Source organism: Telopea speciosissima, chromosome 11, assembly GCF_018873765.1.
Source record: "Telopea speciosissima isolate NSW1024214 ecotype Mountain lineage chromosome 11, Tspe_v1, whole genome shotgun sequence".
Lineage (NCBI taxonomy): Eukaryota > Viridiplantae > Streptophyta > Magnoliopsida > Proteales > Proteaceae > Telopea > Telopea speciosissima.
The window spans coordinates 40,239,873-40,260,844 of record NC_057926.1 but is presented as its reverse complement, the minus strand read 5'-3'; the positions used below and the strand labels follow the sequence as shown (position 1 = coordinate 40,260,844).

Here is a 20,972-nt window from a genome sequence, read left to right as displayed (position 1 = left end):
GCACCCCTTGAGATTGCGCCACCTGGACTTAGTAGCATCCAACGGCTTTAAATTCAAAGACTCAATTTAATCCCGGCTCCCATCTTCCTCTCTCACCCGACCACATTGACGAACCCGACCCGATGGGATGCTATTTTGAAAATAAACCTCAAAACCCACGTTCCCTTTCCATCTCCCCCCTCCCCTTTCTGCCGTTCTCCATTTTCTGCTCTTGAACTTGCTCAAACCCTAGGAACCAACAGCTCCATCTTGCCATTTTGAACGGCGACCGACGACGAACGACGACGAACGGCGAACGTCAAACCAGGTAATGTGACTCTCCCCTCTTTTTCTCTCTCTCTCTATCATTTTCGTTCTGAAACCCTAATGAGGGGAATTTTGTTGTTGGTACAGGGGATTTACTCATCTTATTCAAGGGATTTGAGGACGGCAAGGGCTAATCAGGTAACCAGGCTAACCTGGAACTTCGTTGTTGGTACAGGGGATTTACCTGGAATTTTGGTTCTTTACATGCCATGATCTCTCTCTCTCATTTTCGTTCTGAAAGGAGTTCGGTTCTTGGTACAGAGAAAGTGGAAGCTTATTTTTTGCTCCTGTCCAGCCGTGACTCATGTACTTCTAGGCAAGGCTAACCAGGTACTATGATTTTCCTTCTTCTCTCTGTATTTTTTTTTCCCATTTTTCTGTACATCAAATGCTTCATCTTCCTATTTCCCAAGTCTGGAAAACCTGTACTGCAGGGCCGTTCTCTGTGATACACTTGATTATCTGATTTTCACCTTAAATCCAGACTTAGTAGGCCACAAAAAAATGTAGTGACAAGTGTTTCACTGATACATGTACACATCAAACAATTATTCTTTGTCATGTATGTAAGTTAAACAGTCTTATTCCAAATTTCCAGTTGGGTTCTTTTTTTCTATTTGAAAACTAAATTTAAATCCTGAAATCATATCGATTCTGGTAGGAATTTTTAGTTTTGTTCAAGGGTTCATTTTTTTCTACAAGCTATATGATTCTCTTATCTGAATATATTGATTCTCTTATCGATATGGTGTTTTGATTGAGTCTTGTATTGTCAAGACGAAAGTGCAGAAGAACTTCTTAGATAACTAGACACCGGTGCTCTATTTGGTCTTTACATCAGTCCATCTGTGATTCATTAAATTTTTATTATAGACTCTAACTATAATGGTTTATGGAGGTATGTGAGTCTTTAGCTCAAAAAGGAAGAGCACCTGGGTTTGTTCCCGGGAGATGATGGTTCGAACCCATCGGGACTCGTACAACCTTTTCCTCTCATCTTATTTTAATCCTGTTATCATTGTTTTAGGGCTACTATTTGTTGTAATTTTGTGCTATCTGTGTGTTTTAATTTCATATTCTGATGGACTGTCTTAATACATGTTCCTTCTAACCCAGTGTTCTATCTCCATTTTGCATGCATTATATGGATGTCTGCTTTTGTTCCTTCACACCCAGATCTAATTAGGAAGAAAAAATCAGTGATGTGCTAGAAGCTAGATAGCCTTTGCTGTATCATTGTTTGTCTTCTTAGATTAAAACCATGTAGTGGCTTAGTTTAATATAATTGAGCATAATATATATTTCTTAGCCTGCTTTCTCTTTATTTTTTTTTTATTTTTCTTGTTAATATTCTTACTGCAAGGTTTTTTTATTTTTCTTCTTATATTTGTTGAATAGGGTAGGAAATTAGGAAGCAGTGGATATTTTGAGGAAAATCCTAGGGTCCATGTTTTTTTTTTCTTTTTTGGTAAGGTCGGGTCCATGTTAATGTTCCAAATCCTCACTTCCTCTCTAGTGGGCTGGTTGGAGCTGAAGTGCTTTTACATAATAAATGATCATAGAAGGCCTGAGGAAAGCTGGCATTGAGTGTTTGAAAGGGAATGGAGGATTGTTTAGTTGGACGAATTTGAGTCCATTTCTGGAGAAACCCACAAGAGAAGGAGAATTGGATCTGTGAAATTTGATAGTGCAGGTAGCAATGCTGAACATATCACCAGGATCTTCATGCCATTGTTCTGAACCAGGCTGGTTTATGTAGCAAAATCTCTTGAGTTCCAAGTTCCAACCAGAGGCAACAAATATGGATTTGTGAGCAATGTTTGAAAACCCATAATCTAAGATGATAGCGAATAGAAGTTGGGGGCTTGGGTCTCTCAAGAAGGTATTCCCGCTGCAATTTATGGAGGTTACCTCTTTGTCGTCTCTCTCATCTCCCCAACTATGAAGAAGGATATTAGGATTCAATGTTCTGTTAATCAGAACACCCTATTTGGTGACCTGGTTTGGTTTCTATGTAGAACTCAATCAGACCATTGCCATCTTCGTCTAATCATAACTTCAGTTTGAATATTCTTCTGTGAACTGTTAGTGGATGGTTGAGTTCCAAATCCTCGGGTCCATGTTACTATGAACAAGATGCAAGAATGGACAATACTGAAAGCATAAATTCAATGCAATCAATCAAAGACAAGGAAAAAAGATGTGATAACCACATAAACCACAACATTCATAGCACAGTATTGGACATGTAGAGATGTCATAGAGGCAGTTGTATATTGTTTAAATAAAATTCAAACGAAATTCAATGCTGTGAATAAAAGGGCATGCAACATCAAATAGAATATATTAAACTTATGAAAATGTCCAATAGTAAAACAAGAAACTATTAAACTCTTCAATTCCAAATGGAAAATGTTGTACAAGTCCCGATGGGTTCGAACCATCATCTCCTGAGAATAAACACAGGTGCTCTTCCTTTTTGAGCTAAGACTCACAAAAAGAGGTTTTTTTTATCCTTCTCTTTATTTTTGAGTTTTTGGGTTGAATGCAGTTTATATATTCCATATATAGAAGTACTAAGACATCCCAATGGACAATAGCAAAAGGTTAATTCAAATATAAACAAATCAATCAGTTTCAAAAGCAACAATTTAACTCTGTTGCCATACCTAAAATAAATCAGGTCCAGTGAGAATGGACTGTAATAGAGAAAAATATAGAAAACAAGGAAACATTAAAATTCATATTTGAATTTCAACTATTTAATATTTTCAAAATTGTTTCCTTCCACTGACTTCCTCATATAAAGATACTAATTTCAGCATACCATTCTGCCCTTTATATAACTCCAACAGTTGAGGAACTTCCTTCTCATACTTGGTCACAAACTTCTCCAAGATACGGATGGGTGGGGTTCTCCAATGGCCTGTGGAGGGTGCAGTTTTTAACTTAAAGAACCACAACATAAAACTGAATTGATCTTTTTCCTTCACGTGAGTAACACAGCATCCTTACAGTAGGTGCTTTCATGCTTCGCCATTAAACATTTTGATGAGAGAAGAAAGTAGGGGGAGGAAGAAGGGAAAAAGGAGAGACGAAAGAAAGCTTTGGGTTCGCAGCTCTCTTCTCCTCCCTCTTTCTTCCTTCTCAAACTCAATATCTATTTTTCTTCTCTTTGTCCAAAACCAGGAATCAAGCGACATTTCAATCAAGCCAATAAAATATACCCTGCAATCTAGCATGAAAGATGGGGACTCAATGGATACTCGATAGCCACCTGGTTTAACACTATTGGTCATGTCGTTATTGTTGGTGTGCACATCATGTCTTTCCCACCCCCCCCCTCTGTCTCTAATGGATTGATTGCACTTGCAAGAAACTAGTACAAAATTAATTATTGTCATTTCAGTAGTATGAATACAGATTCCCAAAATACCTCGGAATTTTATCTGTGCAGCTAAAACTAGTTCCAAGCACTTGCTGGTCTATTTTTTTTTCCATGAAAAGAATGCCAAAGAGGGAAGTGTAATCAATTAATCTGAGCAATAACAAAACAAAAACAAGAGAAACCCAGAAACCAGACGAACAAAAGATCAAGAATAAGCTTGCAGAGCGCCTTCTAGATCCCAAGCTGGCTTTGGTACTCCGAAATGGTCTTGGCACTTGAGTCGATCTTTGCCATAGAATCCTCCACCTGTAATTTTCTTTCTTGGAAATAATTTGTTTGTTTCTGTCCATATTGAATGTACTAGCAGGCTATAAGGGAGATATATGAGCTGTTTGCTGATCAAATACATTTGGGTTTCAACTTAGAAATGCTACAACTCTGTTCAGCAGATTTAAACCAAAAATTTTAAGGGGAAAAATGAATAGTTGAGAAGACACTCAATAAAATATAGATTATTCGTGGTCTAAACTACCAAACCCATGTTAATCCAGAGTCCAAACCGTTCCCCCACCTCTAGTGGCCGTAAACCCACCAACAAGAATAAGACTGTTTAACTTGCTTGAGACATTTTTCTGTGACCTACTAAGTCTGGATTTAAGGTGAAAATCAAGTGTATCACAGAGAACGGCCCTGCAGTACAGGTTTTCCAGACTTGAATAGGAAGAGGAAGCATTTGATGTACAAAAAAAAGAAAGAAAAAAAAACAAAGAGAAGAAGGAAAATCAGAGTACCTGGTTAGCCTTGCCTAGAAGTAGATGAGTCATGGCTGGACAAGAGCAAAAAATAAGCTTCCACTTTCTCTGTACCAAGAACCGAAATCCTTTCAGAACAAAAATGAGAGAGAGAGATCATGGCATGTAAAGAACCAAAATTCCAGGTAAATCCCCTGTACCAACAACGAAGTTCCGGGTTAGCCTGGTTACCTGATTAGCCCTCACCGTCCTCAAATCCCTTTAATAAGATGAGTAAATCCCCTGTACCAACAACAAAATTCCCCTCATTAGGGTTTCAGAATGAAAATGAGAGAGAGAAGAAGAAGAAGGGAGAGTCACATTACCTGGTTCGACGTTCGTCGTTCGTCGCCGTTCGTTGCCGTTTGTTGCCGTTCGCCGTTCAAAATGGCAAGATGGAGCTGTTGGTTCCTACGGTTTGAGCAAGTTCAAGAGCAGAAAATGAAGAATGGCAGAGAGGGGAGGGGGAAGATGAAAGGGGAACGTGGGTTTTGAGGTTTATTTTCAAACTAGCATCCCATCGGGTCGGATTCGTCAATCTGATCGGGTGAGAGAGGAGATGGGAGCCAAATGGGATTAAAACGAGTCTTTGAATTTAAAGCCATTGGATGCTACTAAGGCCAGGTGGCGCAATCTCAGGGGGGTGCTGGACGGTCCAGCTCCCCCACTGCTGGACAGAAGCCAAATCCACTAAAAGGGAGATAGATTCCTCGATAAGAGGAAGGAGGGTCAATAGTCATGCGTCTCTTCAAAATAGAAGAGTTTAATATTTGACAAATGATTAAAAAAATTGATGAAAATAGAAGGGAAATTAATAATATAGAGGAGGGTGTATGATTGATTGAAAAAATGGTCAACTAGGGTCAACCAGGGCCGAGTTGGACTGGGTTTTTTATAAAACCCTAGCTCATCCTTGAGTCCTCTTAGCTCAATCCAAATCCAACCTAGACCTAGTTTAGGCTGAGATATCTCAGCCCAGGCCCAACCCTGTTGGGCTCAGCACAGTCCAGCCCTGATTGACGCTGATCGGGCCTAGCTGGACAGGGTTGGCACTGACTTGTCATTTACGTCGTCATATGCATAAAATGAGACACATGTGATTGAGTATTGATTTGTTTCATACTCAATTAATTATTAAAATTTTTTTTCGATTAATAAACTTAGGCCAATCTTAAAATTGTAAATATTTTCGTTCAATAGATAAATTAGTTTTTTTGGATAATATATAAATAGATACTAAAAAAATTGTAAAATGTAAACAATAAATTGTAAAACATAACCCTAACATAGGTGCGGGGGGACTGGGTTTAGCCCGAGACCTCAACCCAGGCCCAGCCCAACCCTAACATAGGACCAAGTCGGACTTTGGCAAATATGGCCAAACTTACACCCCTAGGTCAACCAAACCATTCCTTATGTCCAACCAATGGGTACTCCATCTCCAATCTCTAATCCTAGGCTGCCTTGGACTCTTTTAAAAGACTTACTAAGGGGGATCCTTTTTGTTTGGCAGTAACTGTTAATTTGGCTAAATCTGCTCAATCTACAACATCAATGTACACACTTTTTAAGTAGTTTTAATATATTTTATTTTCTCATCAAAAAAAAAATCCCGATTGGTACTCCAAATTACTTATTCACGTGGCACAAGTAGGTGTACGGCAAAGGAAAGGGACTGGATCATGTCCTTGTACAAGTACCGTCCAACGCCTTCCAAGGCCAGTCACATGGAATCCACTCCTCTTATGGTTCCCATAATGGATTCCATGTGACTGGCCCTAGAGAGCCTTGAACGGTACTTGTTCAAGGACATGATCCGTGGTCGAAAGGAAAATCGCATAATACTTCATTATTTGCCATATGGTAGTACATGTGTTAAGCCATTTGTCAATGGTACAATTTCAAGCTTAAATGAGTGGAAGAAGTAGCTAAAATTACAAAAGGTGCTATCGTGTATTTTATATCCATCTTCATTTAATGACATTTTGGTTTAAAAAAAATTTTGGTAGAAGATATTTTGGTAATTTTACAAAAACTTTGACTGAGAGTTTGATCAACATTTCTTGCCTACTTGGGATTAACTATTGAGGTGTATGTGGTGATTTAACTTAAAAAAAACAAAGATGTATATGGGGTCCACTATTACATGGACTAACCCATGTACGTCAAGTGACAAATAATAAAAAATAATACTTTATTAGACATAGTGGCGCCCTGGAAACATGATCTTCAAACAAATCTAATTAATAATCACAAGAGGATAGAGGGCTACGTTTTTTTAATTTTTTGATAAACTAGCTTTATTAATAGCGGAACAAAGTTCCAGAGGAATCAAAATACACGAGAAGGGAAAATTGCAGGGGGGAGGGAGTCATGCCAAATACAATGAGATTGGGAGGAAGCTCCAACAGAAACGAGATGATCATCGATGACATTGGCTTCTCTGAGAGTATGCTGATAGATGACCTCTTCAAAGCCAAGACTGAGTTCCTTGCAGTCTAAAATAATTGACAGAATTTTCCAGGGAATGGAAGTGGTCTGTTTGTTCAGGTTGTTGATGATCGTCAAGTTGTCACTTTCAATAATGAATTTCTTAAGGCTCCTGTTGGCTGCCATGAGAAACGCGAATCGAATTGCACAAGCTTTTGCAGTTAAGGCAGAATTCCGCCAAATGCCCATTGAGAAACCAAACAAAAAGGAGGAACAAGCGGATCTACAAATGCCTCCAATAGCTGCATTTCTTGGATTGCCAAGACTAGCCCATCCACGTTAAATTTAACAAAGTTTGCCAGAGGGGCAATTCCAAGTCACCCAACATTGGTAGAGGGCTAGGGTTGATGTTCTAATTAAAAACCATTCTTGTACGGGGGGATCCTTCTTCCAGGAGTTCCAGCTCTCTCTAATCTTATAAGGGATGATGTCAACCGAAGGTGATATAAATTTCTCCAATTCTCCAAAAAGAAAAACATGTGCGACTGCCAGTTTGTCACCTTTAAAACATGGAATCAGGGACTGAATCGTTCTTTTGGTGATTCCGATCCAAATCGGATCAGATTGGATCGGAATTAGCCCAAATTGGTGCTCAGGTATCCTAGAATTAATCTTCAGATCTAAAAACATGGAATTTCTAAGATTTTTTGGTTATGAATTGATTATGTCAGATTGGTGAAAATCGTGTTCAGTCACAGCCGATTCACCGATCCGATTCCCGATTCGTAAAACCCTTAATTGTTGTTAACTAAATCAGAAGTATGGCTTGACGTGATTCACTTTGGACGGTCTATGTATGTTACAATATACATCAAATGAACGGCTCTGATGGTGCAGATTTTAATATCTTCTCAAATCTCACTCCTTGGTTCGGAGAGCCGTCGGCCGTCCGGATTTAGGGTTTAGGGTTTCTCATCATCTCTATAAATGGTTTAGTTCGTCGTCCACACAAAACAGACCCCCTCCTCAATATAATTTTGACGCGGTGATGAACATTATTTTCTGTGTGTGCAAAGACGAGGCTCTTCGGAGCCGGTCCGTGACTGCAACACATCTGTTTGCCCATAAGAAGTTCTGAGCGTTTCTTTCTTCTCCCTTCAGTTTCTTAGTCTTCTTCTTCTTCTTCTTAATTTTGCTTTTTGTCTAATTTATGGTAAGGGTTAGGGTTCCTTATTTCTATTTATAAGAGATTTGGAAATGGTGGGTATTAGGTTTAATGGAAGGGAAAGGGGAAAAGCGAGGTGATGATGAAATTCATGTCTGTCAATCCACTGAAACTAAAATTGTGATGTCTATTCATGAATCCCGACAGGTTCTGATCGTAACTCCCCAAGAACAAACTCTCTAAGGCTTTTTTATTGCTATTCGAATTTCTGAATTTTCCATTTTTTTTTTATTATTGAAGGTTTTGTTTTTTTTTTCAATCTGGTTTTCTCTTTTATCTTCTTCTTTAATTCTTTTTCTGAGAGAGGTGGAATTCTGAGCAGGTGATGAAAGAATTTAATATTTACTGATTATGTTCCGTGAAGCATCAAATATCGAGCTTTTTAAAACTGATGCTCAGCTTACCTCTCTCTTTCTCTCTTTTAATTTTTTATGGATCTTTGAGTTCCTTCTTTTTACAAGGGTAACCCTTTATTTACTTCTGAACAGGCCTTTATTTGCTTCTGAACAGGCTTGCATATTTGTAGCCATTCCTCCATCGAGTTTATCATTAGTTCTATTACAGGGTGGAAGAGAATCGAAGGGATTCAATATTACTCAATAACAGTTGAACCTAAAGGCCATATAAGAAGAAATGCTAGACAGGAAACGTTTGGCACTAAATCTCTATAGATAAAAAATAGTAGACTATACTGAAATGGTTAAAAAAATCACTAATCTTTAAACAATCTTTGAATGATCCCGCAGAAAACATTTGTGGGTCGGTGGCTCTCCGCAACAAATGTGGAAGCCACGAAGAAATACGGTGCCAAGATCTCTTACCGAGTCCCTCATATGTCTAGTCTGCCTCTCCAGTCTCCATGGTGGTGGTGGTTATCTCTTGTACTTAATTAATAACCCACCAATCAATTACTGTGATTGCTTCCACACCACGAGCAAAGATTCATACCTCATCCTGCATTTCGTTCTTCTTACTTTTAAGGTCTTAAAATTGTGTTTTTCTCTTGTTTGATCGCCTAATTCTCAGAATTTGGAGAACAGAGTGTTTCGGATAGGCTTAAGCTGTGTTTGGATGTTGAGAAAATAAAAAACTGGGAAAAAGTAAAAAAGAGGAGGATATAAGCGAAGTGATTTCACATTCTCACACAGAGACAGAGGGTTTCAGTCCTCCAGTAATTCGTTGGCATATTCGTCACTTCCGCCTTTGACAAATCCCCAGAATAAACAACTTTCAAAATTACTCTTAGCGTGCTGAGGAGAGGGTAAAATCGGCATTGATCTTGGATGTATTTGGCAGCTTGGCGGTGAGGAATGTGACATGGTGACAACCCCTTTTGAAGGTGAACGATTCATAGCTGGAACTTGGAAGAAGGCTTTCCCTCTCTTTTTAAGTTTGGACTTTGGACCGGAGGTTCTCATTTTATGATAATGACTTTGACATGGCTCGATGTGGATAAACAATATTGATCCAATTCTACAAAAGAAAAGTAAAGACATAGTATGTGTTGCGGTACAGAGAACATTCTCTCTCTCTCTTTATATATATATATTTTTTAATTTGATTGAAAATATTAAAAAAATATTGTTGAAGTTAAAACACCAAAAAGGGAAGGAAGTAAAGGTATATGGGCTGTGCCTCATACATTACGGCACACACTAGTCAAGATTTGTAGGACGCCCCCTTGGGTGATCTCTAGGTGTTGAGTTCTGTTAGAATTTTTCAAAATATTGATGTGAATTTTTAATCTCATATTGGTTATAAAAGGTAAGCTCATTGGGTTTATCTGTTAGTAGTTAGTAGTTAGTAGTTATTATTATCATATGTAATGTTAAAAGAGATTGTACGGTGCACTTGCGAGTGATGATGGTAACCATTCGAGTGCGTACGTGTATGCGTGCGTGAGGTGCAATGTGGCGCTTTGATGACGCACTTTGTACGTCGCAGTATGTCGCTTTAATCTTTTTGGGATCGACGGTGTTTAATCAAAGGGTGCTTAGGATCGTTCCGATCGTTGGATCGGTGGTTGATCAAAGAGGGAGTGCAACTCTTGGTTTAACATTGATCCTAAGAATTGCAGTCCACATGAACAGTCAAGGGAGCTTAGCCCAATAGTCATGATCTGTCAGGTCAAGCCATATAAACCATTGGGTGTGATCCATCCGAACAGGCCTTGTGGGCCTATAAATGAGCCACGAATTCTCTCAGTCTTATAGATAAAAAAAAAATCTCTGATAGCTTAATAGTGTTACTGTCTTTGGAACCAGTAACAGTCGGCCTGATTTATCTTGGGAGGTAAGTTTGCTGCAACCCTTTGTAGGATTAGGAAGGTGCAAATACTGTCTTAAGGACAGAACGATTTCGTTCGACTCAGGTCATCTTTTTGTCCTCTCCTTTTTTGTTATTGATTATTTAACAAGCTCCTTGGAGACGAGCTTTATGTTCTCAGCAGGGAGTTGTAGGAAGGGCAGGGTTGGGGGATGAAGTTAAGGGAGAGTGAATCTTTTTTTCCTTCTCACAATTTTCATTGTTAGATAAATCGTGAATTGTTAAGATTAGTCATACATCAAATAGTAATAAAATATCAATCTAAGGACAGAACGATTTCGTTCGACTCAGGTCATCGTTTTGTCCTCTCCTTTTTGGTTATTGATTATTTAACAAGCTCCTTGGAGACGAGCTTTATGTTCTCAGCAGTGAATTGTAGGAAGGGTAGGGTTGGGGGATGAAGTTAGAGGGAGAGTGAATCTTTTTTTCCTTCTCACAAGTTTCATTGTTAAATAAATCGTGAATTGATAAGATTAGTCATACATCAAATAGAATAAAATATCAATCCAATACCGTTCCATGTATTGGCATATATTCCCCATGTTCATGCATACTTGTGAGAATAATCATACATCAAATAGTAATCAAAATATCAATCTAATACTCTCCCATGTATTGGCTAGTATTTCACATGTTCATGCATACTGGTGATATTCTTTTGATTAATATCATATATTCTCCCATGGTTTTGAATTTTCAAAATTTTTATTTTGCCTCTTAGTGAACCTTTTTATGAATGACACTTTCCATGTGAGAGGGTTCTTGGGATCTACCTATCAATAAAACTTGGTCATATTCAATGTACCACATGGTAGATATTTGGATAGCCTTGATAAGCTTATTAAGATAGGTCATTTTTAGAAGTTTTACCCTATTACCAATTATTGTCAAGAAAGATTAGTTTAAGATTATATTGCATATTTTAGCATAGGAAACAACTTCTTATCATTGCATTGGTGAATTATGAAGATAGAACTTTCTTTTAATTGTCTATTGTATTATCCCGTCCATCAGTCGTGTGGTACATTCCTCTCTGGGAGTCAATTGACTCACATGGGATATGAGACGAGTTTTCACAAAGCTGATCGCTTGAGTCTATAGGCTACCTTTCCCATCTGTTTCTCTACAAAGACTACATTTTCATTTAGATTGGACCAAGCTTGTGGGTTGTTTAAGTAGGTTGGGCCAAGTTTGATTAATCTTTTTGAGATATTTTCAAGAAGGATCAACACGCCTTGCTACTTCATCTAAGTAGGTTTGGATTAGGTTAATTATAAACCTAAATAAGGTACTAAAGTATTTCAAAACTCAACTCCACCTATGCAAATAATTCTCCTAAATGGCCTAAAGAATTTTTCACTTAACAAATCAGACGAGACCCAAATTTTGTGGTTAATTATATCTCAACACTCCCTACTTACATGTCCAGTTTCAACCTAAAGCTTACCTAGTAGATATGAGAGAGTACATAAAAGAAGTTAGAACAATATAAGTCAGAAGTTATGAAATTTGATATGTGACTAATTCAGACCATCTCTCTAAGCAATGGTTGAATGGGTCATTTAGAAAGCACTTTCTTACCGAGTCCTTATAAAGTATTTTTTCCCTTGTAATATCTTTTGGGAAGTAGTTTTCTCTTAGGGAGTGAGGCCTACACCAATACTGTCATTCCATTTGTCTATCTCTCTCCTTCTTCAAAACAAGGGGGGCGGAAGTGTTTCAAATGGGGAAGAGAGAGAGAGACTTACCCGGAGAACTTTCTCCCTCTTTCGTTTTTTTCTGAAAAGGTCAAAGCTTAAAAGGGAAAAAGATTACTTCGCTGACGGTGTGCAGTTTTGCTACGGTGTCTGTATGCAATTTTCCTCACATGAATTTTTTATTATTTTCTTTTTTTGAAAATGTGAAAGCGTGAAGCCCACATATACGATACCTTTTTCTCAAAAGACCAATTGGTGGATCATGTAGATTTCCTCCCCATGCCTGGCAGCGTGGGGAACCATCCGCCTACCCTCAAATACCGAATAAAACCACAAAATTCAAATAAAGAGAAAGAAGCATTGAGTTTAATTCCTCAAGCGTTTATTGGAGATGCAGAAGAACTAACCAGACGAGCTAAGATAGATCACAACATGAATATCCACAAATTTTTGTGATCAGCAATCATGGAAAAAATCAGTGGATAGACATATTTGTTTTTCCGCATGGAAGAGTGATTTGATAATTATAATTAGATATTTAAGAAATCATCTATATTGACGAGTATAATACTTGACATGTGAGCAGGAGACCATGGAATCTACTTATTCATAAAATTTCAGTCCCACCTCATCTTACAGTTAAACTAAATTTCTGATTAATGATCAAATTGTGTGGACTAAACTGCTAAAACCATTTTCCTTTGGTCTCACATGGTGTAATTTCTATTCAGTCCAAGCTCTGTTCTTTAAAGAAAAGATGAAAGGTTACAAACATAATCAACTACTGCAACAAGGATAACTGTGAAACATTTTCTTACAACTTGTTAGCCTCTGCATTCCCATCCACTTCTAACTAATATGAAGTTAACTTGTTCCTGAATTTTTAATGGCAAATCCTGCATGAGACTCTTTCTATGAGAGCAAACTGTTCAGGGGGGCTCAACAAACAAGCCTCGAAGTGAAAAAATTGTCACCTTAAATTCAGATTGTTCCTCCCCTTTTACCTCCTCTTTCACTTTTATCACCATGAATTTCAAATTTTTTTCTTGCATTTCTAATGGTGAATTCAGCAGAAAAATTCTTATGCATAGTTGACATATTCGAATTTTGAGAATAGGAGAAGGTTTTCCTTCACCCATGGTGAAATAAATCAAAGGTCATAATTATCCCTTCCCACCTATTATTTCGAAGTCAACCTTACCCGTAACAGTCCCATCCAACGACAACGAAGCTAGGGAATCTCTTCACCCCCGGTGAAGAGAAACTGAGTATATTCCTATGAGAGCAAACAGTTCCAAGGGGGGGGGGTTGTCCCACTGCCACCAAGTGCAAACATGCCACTGGAAAAATTTAGGATTTGACCTGAAATCTCATTTACCATTGTTTTCAAAGGACCATCTAAGAACCTTGTTGTAACTCTTCCTTTATGTTGATCATTGAGATGCAAAAGTCAATTACGTTAGCAGTTGGTTAAAGACATCAGATAAAGCTGAGTTTGTGCTTGGAAATTTCTTGGCTAAGAACCATTCAATGCTGGGTTCTAAACCACTTTACATTTTCATATGATACAAGGCAGAACTCAGCTTCAGATGATAATTACAAAACAAGGTTACCTGAAGGCAAGAAAGTGTATGCTGTCCCACATAGCCTTTCTCGTTACTTAAGTTCCTGCTTTGAATCTTGCATCCGATCTTTATCCATCTTCATGAAATGGAAGCCCATAATATCCCTGTATTCCCCACTTCCCAGACAACGCGAGCAATAACCAAGGCCACTTCCACCACAAGTCCTACACCTGCAGAGTGGTTAAGGAATTTGATGCACAAAGGAGACTAAGAAGTGAAATGATCATATAAGAAATTGCAGAGGGCATCAATCAGGATCCGGTGCCTCACCATTTTGGCCACTCCCCTTTTGGAAGCATTGCTAGATGTACAAAGTTCGTCCTGCCTATCATATAAATGACAAGAATTAGATGCAGGTGACAGATTCTCCATCATAAAACTCGAAAACTTCTTGTAGCTTATCCAGGGATGAACATTAAACTAGCAGAGAGAGAGAGACCTCTTCCCTGACACTGGTGGCACATAACTCTTCCACTTCCTCCACAGACAATACAAGGTGGGTCTGGCTTCTTACGTTGTTCTTTCCAAACATTTGACTGGAACCAGCAATGGATCACAATTAAGTAAGCTAATGATTATGATTTTAATAACATAGATTACCCTAAAGATTTATGAAGTTCTTATCCCCCTGAAAGGAACTAAAAAAAATTGAATTTCCAGTTCACCTCTTCAGAACACTGTCCATAAAATTCTACTGGGAACCTCTTCTACATGCGGTAGTTTAGTAACCAAAACTACTGAGATTCCCTGTTTAATAGTCTAAGCAAACATGTAGCTAAGGAAACATAAAGTTCACAGCTGGCTTTCAACTAATGGACATCCATTCTCTGTCAGTAATTTGTTGGTTTCTTAGTTCTGTATCCTTTTGATAATCATCTCAAACCTTTACCATTGTATACAGATGATTCATTGTCGATATAAGCATCTTTAATGTGCTAATGTGCTCAAGAATGACAATAAGTTTGTGCCCTACATGGACAATAGAGAATGAAAGTGAATTCGACCTTGAAAAAACAATAGGAGGAAAACTACTACAGCGCATAAACTGGTGATATAGTTAGATAATTGGAACAAATGTAATAAAACTTTTATGGGCCGAAATTCACAACCCAAGAGGTGCAACAATGGATACCATTACTTTTGTGTGTCCTCTTGCCTCGCAATCACAATTGGTCAGGCCAACCAGGAGGTGCACACCCATCCTGCAATCACACGCACTCCAAGACAATATAACAATAAAAGAGAGTGACACAGGGTTTTACGTGGTTCGGCAATGTGCCTACATCCACGGTGCAATGCCTTAATTGGGACTCGTATTATGCACAATACTGAACACTTTTTTTTCAACCACTACAACGGTCCAAGAACACCTATCCCTGCTTCGGTCTATGCCTCAACAGAGATGAGGGCTACAACCCCTTCTCCAATCAAGCACCCACTTACACGACATTACAATGTATCTATAATAATCACTGGAATGTAAATCCCCCATAACAATAACCAAAAATAGGGTTTCAGTCAATCTAGGGTTTCAACACATAAACCACTTAGAAAACAAAAAAATATGGATTTACAATGATAGATTACCTCTTGCAGGGTAATCCCACACTCCACTGCATCTTTGGAGAGTATTTGCATGCACTCCCATGTTCATGCAGATTGAGAAAACTCCAACATGACTTCTATTTAACCAAAAGGGTACAGAAGTTTGGTTTTCAATTTCCCTAAACCACTTAGATGATGACCTGTGACTAAAACTGAGTATGCTATTCAAGAAAGCAATATAGCAAGGGGTTGAACTATCTCAACTAATCTGGCCGAGGTTCTTTCAAGGCCACCTCTGTTTGTCCGTGGATAGCTATAGAGGAGATTTATTAGGTTTCAGGAAGTATTGCTCTTACTTCCAAAGGGGCACCACTGTAGAATACATATGTACCCAACCATAATTATGGAGTTCATTTGTTTTGGGGACTCTAGGGGTTGGTTGTCATCAAATCAGACATGAAACCCTTTGGCCTCAAAAATGTTGGGAGGGTGTTTTCATAACCAACAGAAATAAAGCATCAGTCAGGTTGACCAAACATGGAACACCATTACACACCCATGGGCATCTTGGAGTGAACCACTTATTTAACCCATGTTGGATTTATGTGTCTATCAAACCTAATTTAAAGTGTTTAAATCAAATTAATTTACATTATTTTATTAGGGGCAATTGACTGTCCTAAGGTTGGACCTTAAATTGTTCGCAACTAGGGACAAAACTGTTCATATGGTTGTCACATTGTATATTTTATGAAAGGGATTATCTATCTTAATGTAGTCCTAGATAGGTAAGAGACCTACTAGGAGCCAAACAACAAGATCAAACAACAAAAGGGGCTGCTGGTTCGAATGGACAACACTAGGATTTAGGTCAATTCCTAGGGTTTGGGTTGGATATTGGGAAAGGGGTTTATAGGGTATTAATGGACAGGTCTAGGGGGTCAATATGGTATAAAAAGGTTAGGGGTTGGATGAGTTTTGAAATTCTGCAATTTTGGACAGAATTGAGTTGTAGGTTTTGGGTCTAATGGAGTGGAGGAATGGAGGGGTTAGAGTGGGAGTTTGGGGCTGAAACTTGGATCGAGTGTCAACAATGATGTAAGAGATGTATGCTGAAAGTTTGGTTTGAAACTGATGGACAGATTTGAAGTTATGGAGGAATCCTAGTTAGGGTAGGAGTGAGAAGAAGAAGGTTTAAACAAAGTTCAGATTCAAACTTACTGGATTTGAAGAGATCTTCAATGGTAGCAGCTTTGAAGATGAACAATGGGGTCTCCCGATCTACAAGATGCAAGGAGATAAGTAGCAGCCCTCCCGATCTTCACGATGCAAAGAGTCATTGGAGATCCACCAATCCCTTCACCTTGATATTACTCACAAGGCACACTCACGATGGAGCAAAGGCAGCAACAAAGGCAGCAAGCATAAAGCTGAGTTTTTATTAATCAAATTCGTATCCAATGCTGGCCTCCCTTACAAGCTTATATAGAAGACTCAAAAATAGACTTAGACACTAAAAAGGAATGGCCTAACCCAAACCTTAACCTATTAGCTAACTTAAACTGATTAGGAAACTGAAATAGACTCAAAATAGAGTCCTAATCCAGCCCAACTAAACAACTAAAAGAAAAACTAATAAAATCACTTAAATTGAACCATTGGTTGAACCGGTTCAATTTAAAACACCAAATAAAAAGCAAAGTATGGAAATAAAACTAAGTATGGGTGCTAATCCCGTATGCAACCTATTTACCCATATTTTAGGCCCATAAAAGTGGCCTATTACATTAAAAACCCATGGGATTAAAGGCCCAACATGTATGTAACCCAACCCTAGACTTATTCCCAATGAAACAAGCCCTATTTGGTGATGAATCTGCATCATTTATATGACACCTCTATAGTATTATTTAGAACATGTAACCTTCTTTTGATTGACCGTTTCTTATTCCAAAAGTTCTTTAAGTCTAAGGTAAAAAAAGGGTTTCCAAAATAATTTGCAAGTGACTTACCATGACATGTCAATCTCAAGAGCGTTCATTGTCTTGCACACTTTTCAAGTATTCATGTTAAATGACAGGATGTTATCCTCATTGAAAGAAAAAGTATGTTATACTAAGAGGGGGAAAAAGTAAGGTTACAAATCAGGTTACATCTTAAGGGGTGTCAATTAGAAAATTCCTTTAAGAAATGTGATTCCTAAATATAAATGTGAGTATTCATACTGTATGTGTATCAAACTAGATCATTTTGAGAGTCTTGTACGGAGTACTGTCAGCTGCTTTGGAACAAGACTGTCAATGACAATTATTTTGGTCCCTATACCTGAAAGGTCCTTACCTTGTAGTTAGACTTTATCGTTTTGGTGTCTAAATATTGATGTCTCTACTGGTTATATATCAGTGTGTTGGATTCATAATGTTTATCTGTGAATGGAAGAGACACTCAACATGAATCCAGTTCCCAAAAGGGTAAATATCTTGAGAGATATTTGACATTTTATTGGACCAAATTCCGAGCTTGATGGTAGTTTTGTAAATGCTTTACAAAAGCTTTTAAAATATTATTATATGTCATAATGATATTTTAAAAAGAGTTTTATACAAGTTTTTAAGGGAAAAAGAACTTTGTACAAGAATGTGCACTACGCCCAGACAAAGAGCAGGGCAAAATGACCACCCATCCCCATGAAAGGCAGAAATACAGCCCACACAAATGCTTTCATGCGTGCTCCCCTTGGCCCTCACACTCCCAAATGCTTCCCTTATAAAAGTTTTAAGGGAAAAAGAACTCTGTAAGGGAGTATGCTCTGCGCCTAGACACACAGAGGGCAAAATGACAACCCGCTCCCCATGAAAGGCAGAAATGCCGCCCAGACAAATGCTTCTGTGCGTGCTCCCATTAGCCCCCGCGCTGGCGTAGGGGCCATGCTCCCAGACAGAGAACGCCTTCCCAAGTTTTAATATCCAATCAATAATCCAAATTCTCCAACTAAGCTATTTCACCGGACTAGGGTGGAGACAATAATTAATTCCATGCCTGTAGATCTGTTATGCAATATTGTTAAGTGGAGGGAATAGAATGTAAATAATGGGGTTTATTAAACATATCCAACCAAGGATGCACTTATGGATAAATAATTTTATTCACTAAGATTGAGTATAAATAAATAAATTGTTTACGTGTTAAATTAGACTCACATACAGAATTTGAGTTGGACTCTCATCAAGCAAACTCAGTAGAATCACCCAATAGGATCCCACCACTAGCTTTGTAGACAAGTAAAAAGATTAAGAGATTAATAGATTATAAATAACAGATAAAAAGAGAGAGAACTAGTCTGATCATCCCCTACTAGAGAAAATTAGAGAAAATCTCTGAGTGTTTGGGTTTTTAAACCCTAGAGTGAGAAAGAGGAACTCTGCTGCTACGTTTTCTTTCAAAGGTTGATCGAAACATATTCGTTACATCTATGTTACTTATCTCTTATGCAATTGCTATATTCTTTTGGAAGTACTGCATTTGTGGTACCTCAAGTTAAACCGAAACTCTGCATTTGTTTTGTTCGAATACCCTAACGCACATAAGGAATGATTATTGTTTGTATGATTTTGATTAGGCATCATACCCACCAACAACCCAATCCTAATTTGGGGCCTTTGGGCTGGCCATAGCTACATTCTGTGCCTAAAATCCCACAGAACAGTGTGACTCTGTGCCACCCCTACTTTTGGTTGAGGAAAGTACTACTAAGTTAGTAAAATTTATTGCACCGGACATTAACAGATTGAAATTGTCATGATTTTGGGCATGCAACATCTGAACTATTCAACAAGTGACCAAAGCCAAAGCCAAATCAACATAGCAAGACACTTCAGAGCTAAGCAGTTCAAAATGATTCCTGTTAATCAAAGTGTTCATTAGAAACATTTTGTGGAAGTGTCAGAGTGTGATTTAGATAGAGAGAAGCTTCAAGAACTGGGAGTCTGGTAAGGGTTTTGTTTCAAACACTCTGGACTCACTCTAGTTGCCCAGAAAAAAACAGAGGTTTTTTTTTTTTGGGGGGGGGGGGGGGGTTTGTTTATGCTAACTTGTTCAAGGAAGGTGAGGGTACCTCAGTTCTGACGACCCAGGAGGGTTTGGAAGCGGAGAGACGACGCTGCAAATGATTCGGATTTCCGTGAAACCCATCGAAAGAAATAGTTTCCAACTTATAATTCGCTGCCATCACCAGGCTTCCCCTTCCTGCCCCGGCTGCCATCCTCATTCCTCAACCAATCCTTTTCCTCGGACAATCTCCACCTTCCAATTTCGCCGGAGTTGATCGTTCCCCTTTAGAATTTCAGGTCAGTAACCTCACTTCAAGCTTTACTGCTTTAGCCGTTTGGTTCTAGGGAAGTGAGAAATGATTGAAAATTTAAAATGACCAAATTAACCTTACCCTGTAGTTAATTTGTTCACACACCTTGACGTGGCCCTTGCTCTGGCGGTTTGGCAATGCTGGTGTAATGCCCTGTTTGGGAACTCTCTAGAAGAGTGTTTTGAGTTCGGTTCCTCAGCACGTACCAACCGGTGAACGTACATGTGAGAGCCAACTACCTGTTCTATTTTTACCATTTACAAAGAGAGGATGGGGTTTTATGGAAACAAAATTAAATGTGATTGGCTCTGAGATGTACGTTCACCTGTTAGTACGTGCAGTTGATCCATTCTCAATGTTTCTATATATATTTTCTGTGGGAATAAAAAGAGAACAGAAATACGTCTAACAAATCTGATTCGTTTTTTATGTTCTGACAAATCTGCATGAAATGGGAATAAAACCGAAGGTTGGTCAATTGATCAATTCCTCTCACAATGTGCACTAGTGCTTGCCATATGCACCAATTAAGTATTAGTTTCTTGTTTTCCAAGAAATGTGTGGTCTTCTTGGCTCTCATTCTGGGATTGAGCTCCTCTCCATGGAGCCCAACGTTCAGGGAGTGCCTTGGGAGGTATCCAGCCCTTGGGCTGTGCCATACATATCCTGACTAGACACGTGCCGGGATGTGTGAGGCACAACCCAACAATTTGATGCCCCTTGAGCACTCCCTGGAAAGGAGCCAGATCCCTCATTCTGGCCCCTTTGTGGGTCCTTTCCTGGCCTCTCTCTATGTCACTTGCATGGCTCCTTTTGTGACCTTGCACAAAAAAACTAGTTATTATTATTATTATTTTTTTTGGTGAAAACAAAAGAAAAGTAATTAAACATAAGATGAATTGACACTGTTTGATATATTCTGGGAGCACGTATTCCTCGCCAAGTTCCTAGGTATTGTTAAACACAACCTATCACCTATCATCGAAAACTGTACATCTTGGATATGGTCCGAAACATACAAGAAGTCCTTAAATAAAAACCATGGCCATAAGCATTTGGTTGGAGATAGAAGAGTATCCGTAATCAACTTGTGATCAACCCAAACTTCTTTTATCTTCAACCCAATGCTGGCAGCACGGTCACACCCTTTCCGGAGAGCAAAAAGAAGGGTCACTAATTTTGGTGAATGTGGTAGAGTCCCTGTATCAAAAAACTTTAGTCTGCCATCAATAAAAAAGAAATAGGACCATCCAGCTGTAGTTAGTCCAGTTCTAGAGTAT

General features: G+C 38.5%; 1 protein-coding gene and 2 non-coding genes across 4 annotated transcripts; 2 read left to right on the top strand and 1 right to left on the bottom strand.

Moving 5' to 3' along the window:
• The first annotated feature begins 8,211 nt into the window (after positions 1-8,211).
• Positions 8,212-8,298, top strand: LOC122646975. Its single transcript, XR_006330771.1, has one exon. It is a non-coding gene; the product is annotated as a small nucleolar RNA snoR14 (small nucleolar RNA).
• Positions 8,299-8,456: 158 nt separating this feature from the next.
• On the top strand, positions 8,457-8,538 carry LOC122646934. Its single transcript, XR_006330736.1, has one exon. It is a non-coding gene; the product is annotated as a small nucleolar RNA SNORD36 (small nucleolar RNA).
• Positions 8,539-13,729: 5,191 nt separating this feature from the next.
• Positions 13,730-19,677, bottom strand: LOC122645605. Of its 2 annotated transcripts, none has more exons than XM_043838917.1 (4): positions 19,447-19,673; positions 14,227-14,323; positions 14,058-14,112; positions 13,730-13,957 (listed from the first exon to the last, which is right to left on the bottom strand). In XM_043838917.1, exons 1-4 carry the CDS (start codon positions 19,597-19,599, stop codon positions 13,819-13,821), a joined length of 444 nt encoding a protein of 147 aa, XP_043694852.1. In that variant the 5' UTR covers positions 19,600-19,673; the 3' UTR covers positions 13,730-13,818. The 2 variants fall into 2 exon arrangements, with proteins under 2 accessions (XP_043694852.1, XP_043694853.1); XM_043838918.1 differs by having other exon boundaries at positions 13,867-13,957; positions 14,058-14,108; positions 19,447-19,677.
• Between the last annotated feature and the right edge of the window lie 1,295 nt (positions 19,678-20,972).